This window comes from Haplochromis burtoni, unplaced genomic scaffold, assembly GCF_018398535.1.
Source record: "Haplochromis burtoni strain Fernald_Lab_line unplaced genomic scaffold, NCSU_Asbu1 Contig_657, whole genome shotgun sequence".
NCBI classification, from domain to species: Eukaryota; Metazoa; Chordata; class Actinopteri; order Cichliformes; family Cichlidae; genus Haplochromis; species Haplochromis burtoni.
Genome location: NW_024583018.1, coordinates 73163 through 79841, shown reverse-complemented (window position 1 = coordinate 79841; position 6679 = coordinate 73163). Strand labels below are relative to the sequence as shown.

At 40.5% G+C, this 6679-nt stretch overlaps 1 protein-coding gene across 1 annotated transcript in view; it reads left to right on the top strand.

Moving 5' to 3' along the window:
• Window positions 1-6151, top strand: part of LOC102304056 (inward rectifier potassium channel 13) — a 10507-nt gene extending 4356 nt beyond the window's left edge. The window contains exons 2-3 of the mRNA XM_005950278.2: window positions 580-1127; window positions 3956-6151. Coding sequence (XP_005950340.1) covers window positions 611-1127; window positions 3956-4530 — 1092 coding nt within the window. The 5' untranslated portion in view covers window positions 580-610 and the 3' untranslated portion in view covers window positions 4531-6151. The remainder of the gene's footprint in view (window positions 1-579; window positions 1128-3955) is intronic.
• Window positions 6152-6679: the final 528 nt, after the last annotated feature.

Below are 6679 nucleotides of genomic sequence, written 5' to 3'. Positions count from 1 at the left end.
GATAGATAGATAGATAGATAGATAGATAGATAGATAGATAGATAGATAGATAGATAGATAGATAGATAGATAGATAGATAGATAGATAGATAGATTTAGCATTTGGTTAGCTTAGCATAACTAAAAGAATCCACCAACTTACAGGCAGCAATGCATCAAGACCTTTTTTCAACTAAATTCTAATTACAGTTATAATCTTTAGATAGTAGGAACTGCTCTCTGTGCTCATTTACTGGAGAAAAGAGACAGGAGTGAATAACCTGAACTTATTGTCCTTTTAACCAAGCTGAAATTATTCAGCAAAATGATGCGATTCAAAACAGCAGTCACAAGAAGTATGTAGAGAGAAAACAGGAACTTGAGAAGCTATTGCGAGCTCTCTAATAATTTACCCACAGATCACAAAGCCCCCATCCCCACCTCTTTTCCATACATGGGCAAATTTCATACCACAGTGTGACTAACTTCTAGCTCTTTTTTTCTTTACATCTATTTTTGTATGGGAAAAATGCTGATAAAAGTTGTATGGATAATTACTGATCATTTATGTTAGTCATCTCCCCTGTTATTTCATTTCAGGATCATCATCACCTTCACTTTGCCCATAAGCATGACAACCAAATCGAACAGCAGTGTTCTGGGTGGCAAGGCTTCCTCATCACCTCTCCTGTCCGCTCCACCTCACCAGCGTCTGATCACCAAAGATGGACACTGTGCACTTCGCCCCACTGTGTGTTCTTCGGGCTCATGGCATGAGACTTTACGCAGAGCCTGGCTGTTGGCCCTGCAGGATGTGTGGGGATTGTTGGTGAGTCTGCGCTGGAGATGGGTCCTCCTGGCCTTCTGCACCTCCTTCCTGGCCCACTGGCTGTTGTTTGCCTGTCTGTGGTACTTGCTGGCACACCTAAATGGGGACCTTGCTGTGCAGGATCATGATGCGCCCCCACAGGGGCATGTGCTCTGTGTAAAGCACATTACAAGCTTCACTGCTGCATTTTCCTTCTCCCTGGAGACTCAGCTAACCATCGGCTATGGCACTATGTTCCCCAGTGGAGACTGCCCCAGTGCTATAGCACTGTTGGCTGTACAGATGCTGCTTGGGCTCATGCTGGAAGCATTTATCACAGGTACATCTCTCCATCAAAACATCAATTATTCTAAGACAATTCTCAGTCTTAAGTTTAATTTACTATTTGGGAAACATAACAGAAAATAACTACCACACTGAGTTGACATTTACATATTCACAATAGAAGGTGTTTTAGTGGTAGCCCAAAGTCAAAGGAAAACGTGTAAATCATACTAAATGAATCATACTATCATTTCTTTGTGAAATTGCTCATGTTGACATTTTTCTCATAGGCTGGAACCTTTCACAGCAGACTTTGTGAATCTGGGCAAGAGACAAAATACACCCCAGACAGGTTGCCAGTCTCAGTCAGTGCTTAAATCAAACCAGTAATCTCCAAAACACCTATCCACATCCTAATCATAAACATTTGAAGTGGAAAACTAGATCTTATGGCACAACAAAAGATCTAAAGATTAATTAAACAAATATCTTATAATACAACATGTTACAAGATCTGTTTCATTAATCCTGAGATAAGAAAAAAAGCTATAGGATTCCAACCTCATGAGGCAGAACAGAGATTGCAGTTTTAAAGCTTCTGAGGCTAAAAAAATGTGACACCTGCTGGAATACTCCAGGTATTGCACTTCCAGAGATAAATCCCATGAATATATTTCTAGGTAGCCAGAAAATTAGATATGTAATATTGTTGACTTCATCCCATAGAAATGCTATTCTATCTTGGACACTGGCATCTTTTGTCTGAACCTTTTTCAAGCTTTATTCAAACATTACGCTGCTCCTCACAAAAATTCACAGATCAAACCACACTTTACTTTACCGATGTGTGAGTGTTACCAGGTCCAACCCAGTAACACTGCTCCAACTTTTCATTGAAAAATGACCAGTTTACCATTAATAAATGAACCAAAAGCAGTGCACAGTGTAAGAGGCTTAAGAAATAGTCATATATTTTAAGTTATTCTCCTGTGATTTGAGACACATTTAGTACAGTAATGTAAAAATAGGGCACTTTAAGAATACAGTTGTGCTTCTAACATTTTAAAAGATATTTTGAAGTTTAAACATCATTCTTTGGTCTAAAATTGTTTCCACTATCATGATCACTGCCTTTGCTATATAGAAATCAGAAATGTGCATTTATCTGATGACAATGCACACCCTCAGAACAAGTGAGGAAAGTAATGATGTTTATCCAAGTGCTTGTATTTTACTTTTAGTCTTTCCATTGTCTATTACCTTTTGTTTCTGTTTTACTACTGAAAAAAAAGCAGAAATATTATATGTTTTTCAACAGTCTAAACATTTTCTATCAGACATACAATTCCCCAATTTCTATATGAACTTGCTGTAGTTGTCTGCCTCTCCATACAGTTAGGACCATAACATTTTGGACATTACATATTTTTACATTTTTGCTTCTTCAGCCTAACGGTTCCCTTCACCATCTGGTTCGGGGGTTACCACCACGGCAGGCACCAACCACCTTGTGGCCACAGCTCAGTGCAGCAGTTTCAGCAATTGAGGTGCTGAGTGCATTTGGACTCACTGTCGAAGCTCTGCTGGAGGTGGGAGTTGAAGGACTGGGACAGGTGTTCCCTGTGAACCCTCACTATAGGTTTAGGCACACCAGATCTGTCCAGCATCCTGCCCTGCCACCTGATCCAACTCACCACCAGGTGGTGATCAGTTGACACTTCAGCACCTCTCTTTACCGAGTGTCCAGAACATAAGGCCACACATCTGATGATATGATTACAAAATTAATCATCAACATGTTGCTTAGAGAGTCCTGGTGCCAAGTGCACTTATGGACACCTGTATGTTCAAACATGGTGTTTGTTATGGACAAACTGTGGTTTGTACAGAAGTCCAGTAACACAACACCACTTTGTTTCAGATATGGCAGGTCATTCCTGCCACTCACACCCCTCCAGATCTCACTGTCATTGCCCACATGAGCGTTGGAGTCTCCCAGTAGGACGACAGAGCCCCCAGATAGAGCACACCCTCAAGCACCCTGTCCAGGGACTCCAAGAAGGCCGTCATTCTTATAAGAACAGACGATACACATTAACTCAGGCTCGTTCCCCACCAGAGAGGTGACATTCCATGTTCCAGTTGCTAGTCTTGGTAGCCTGGGATTGGTCTCTGACCTTGGCCTCTACCTAGCACACATTGCACCCGAGCCCTGCAGCGCAATGTGGGGATGGTATGCCTACAGGAAGGTGGGCCCATGTTCATTTTTTGGGCTGTGCCCAAATGAGCTCCATGGACTAAGGCCCGGCCATCAGACGCTCGCCCTCGGACACCCTCCCCGGGGCTGGCTCCAGGGCAGGGTCTTGGTTAACCCTATCCTGCACAGGGTAAATGGTTCCCTCAATCTTCTGCTCATAGGGGTTTTTTTAAATTGGTCTTTGTCTGGTCCATCACCCAGGACCAATTTTCATTGGGAGACCCTACCAGGGGACAAAAAGCCTCAGACAACATAGCCCCTGGTATCCCTGGGACACAAAAACCCCTCCACCATAATAAGGTAGCGATTTGTGGAGAGGTTTAAAGCATTTAGCAAAAGTATTACATTAGGTGTTTAGGAATTATAATCCTTTTTATATGCAGAGGTTTAAAATAATTTCATAATAATTTGAGAAAAAGTTTTCAGCTTAATGGCACTTCATGTTTTCATGTTCTTTGGTCATATGCTGCAACCATTACTATTAACTACTCATTTTGTGGGGGGTTTTCCATGATGCTTGAGAAAAATATTTCCTGTGCTATGGTTTAGTACAAAGAAACATTACTAAAAAATGTGATTAACCGGCTAAAAAAACAACATGAACAAGACTTCGTCTTAACTTTCAGGTGCATTTGTAGCCAAGATTGCCCGCCCCCAGAAGCGAGCAGGAGCCATACAATTCAGCCACCAGGCAGTGGTGGGCCAACACCTGGGTCAGACGTGCCTCATGCTTCGAGTCACCAATCTGCTGCAGCGGCCTCTGGTGGATGTAAAGGTGAGTGCTGTGCTATACGAGGAGCATGAAGGCCAAGCTCTGCACCAGACTTCATTGGACTTCTATTTGGACCATTTGGGCCAGCAGCCATGCCCCTTCTTCATTTTCCCACTCACCTTTTACCACCCCCTGGACCGTCGGAGCCCCCTCTATCCTGTCCTGTGTGAGGGTTCATCAACCCACTTTGAGTTAGTTGTCTTCCTATCAGCCTTGCAGGAGGGAACTGGCGACACTTGCCAGAAGAGGACCTCTTATCTGCGCCAAGAAATCCAGTTTGACCGCCGCTTTGTCCCTGCTTTGGGTTTGGATGCCTGTGGAAGGTACACAGTAAGCAACCAGCACTTTGATACAGCCCATTCAAAAGAGCCTATGAACAAGGACTGTGTGGTGCAGATCAACGGTGATGGAAATGAGAGGATGGAGTAAGAATGCTGAAGGGAAGATTCTCAAAGAGACCGAGAGAATATGCAAGTGGAGGCAGATATATTTGTTGTCAGGAGGTATTTGATTGAATTTGGTAAATTTGAATTTATGATTCAACATTATAAAAATTCAAATGTATGCCAGATATATATAAGTACTGCTGCAGGCTCCCTCACCTCCTCCCTCAAATCACTTCAAGTCCTCAGTGCTCAAAGCAGGGGAACCAGTAACTACTGGCAGTTGTATTAGTTAAAATGACTGACTAGCAAGGATGGAAGAATGTGCGTGGAGTGGGGTATAGGGAGATGTGTGTGTTTGAACATTTAATACTTAAGGAAAAGTAATTCAAGATGATGAAAATGCAAGGATCATAGAAGAATTTACATGACTGAATAAGAACAGTCTAAACTGTTCTCTTATCACACTTCAAACTTACAAGGTACGATCAAAAAGTTTGGTCACTCAGCTCATGAAAATACACAATTTATATTTAGGCATCACCTTATCGACAGCACTTGAGTGCTACTGCAGTTTCACTGTCATGCTTGCCCCATTACTGTCTTTTTAACCACACTAACAGACAGTTGCTACTCACCAACTGCACATCTTGCCAGATTTGGTTAATTCTTTTCTCCAAAATCAAATGAAAATTGCAGAATTGCTGTGTTTAAAGAATGATTGTGAAAAATCCATGGTTAGAAGTACACAGGAGCCAAAATTTAAAACTATTCTAGGTTTTTATTTTTATTTTGGGGAGCCATGGAGCAGTTTGATTGCATTTTGTATCAACTAAATTTTCACGCTTCTCATACAAGGATAAGATATTTATTGAATTCCAAGTAAGCAATTTACTGTGTAGAAATTCAGATGTACCTTGTTCAAATGTAATACCTGCTTTGAGAACTTACTGACTTAAGCTAGCTAAAGGGTAGGTTCCGATAGACTTAACAGGAATAACGTATGAATATTACTTGACTGGGACCAGACATAAACAGTTGCAGGCCAGAATAAACTTACAGTTCCCAGCTACAACAAGCAATACAGTACATGACAACTGAATGATCCAGAACGTGACACAGTGGTGGAGTGGCCAGTAGGAATATTCTGGGTTTGAATCAAGAGTTTGCATGTTGTCATCCTTGCCTGTGAGTGCCCAGTGGCAACACTACATTACCTATTTATAGAGGTTATAGAATTTCTTATTTACCTTTATTATCAAATAAAATAGAATTAGTTTTCTAGCAAAAATACATTTGAGAGCAAAGCTATAAAAGCAGCACTCACAAAATGTACATGTTATTAAAAAGTGAAAAGGTCAGGATAACAATAAGTACAGTGATCTGCATTAACATTTGCAAGCATGCTCACAGTGACAATGACAAATTTAGACTCATCTCTCTTTCTTCCATAGAGTTATCCTGCCAACAGGCTAAGTCTGTGAGATCTTGTAAAGCCGTGGGCTGTGAAACAGGGTAGATGGTGTAACAGTGACTGAAGAAAAATGATGAGAAAAAGAGGGTAATGTTTGACAGCTTTTCCTATCCTTAACCTATGTGAGTATTCAAAGTTCAGATTCAACTTTGGTGACTGTTAACTTTATTTATATATGACAGAAAAAAAATAAAAAAAAAAAAAAAAGAAAAAAAAAAAAAAAAAAAAAAAAAAAAAGGAGATGACTAGCAATATAAAATTCATAGGTGCAGCAGCAGTACTGGAAGTGCAGACAGTAAAGCAAGGGACAAAATTAAGAAACTCTTCTCTGGCATTCATGTTGTTAATTCTTATGGTCTAGCAACAGAACTGACGGTACTGTAGACTAGCAGCATGAGCTGACAATCACAACATAACATCAGATGGTTGTTATGGTAAGCTGCTATGGATAATCTCTGGAATCCCATTAGAACAAAGACACTCATGATGTAAAGTGAACTGTGTAACATTAGACTTACCTGCTTGGCATATGGCTCAGTAGTAATTGATAGAATGATACTGACTGCTGATTGGTCTATGGATTAAACCTTTTATTTTGAAAGATAATTGTCTCAATCATTATGCAAATACAAAAATGAATAATTTTCATTTTTTCCAATATTAAATGTTTTTATATTAAGCAAAGAAAGCTAGTAGGTAGAATAGCAAAATCTTGCATTTA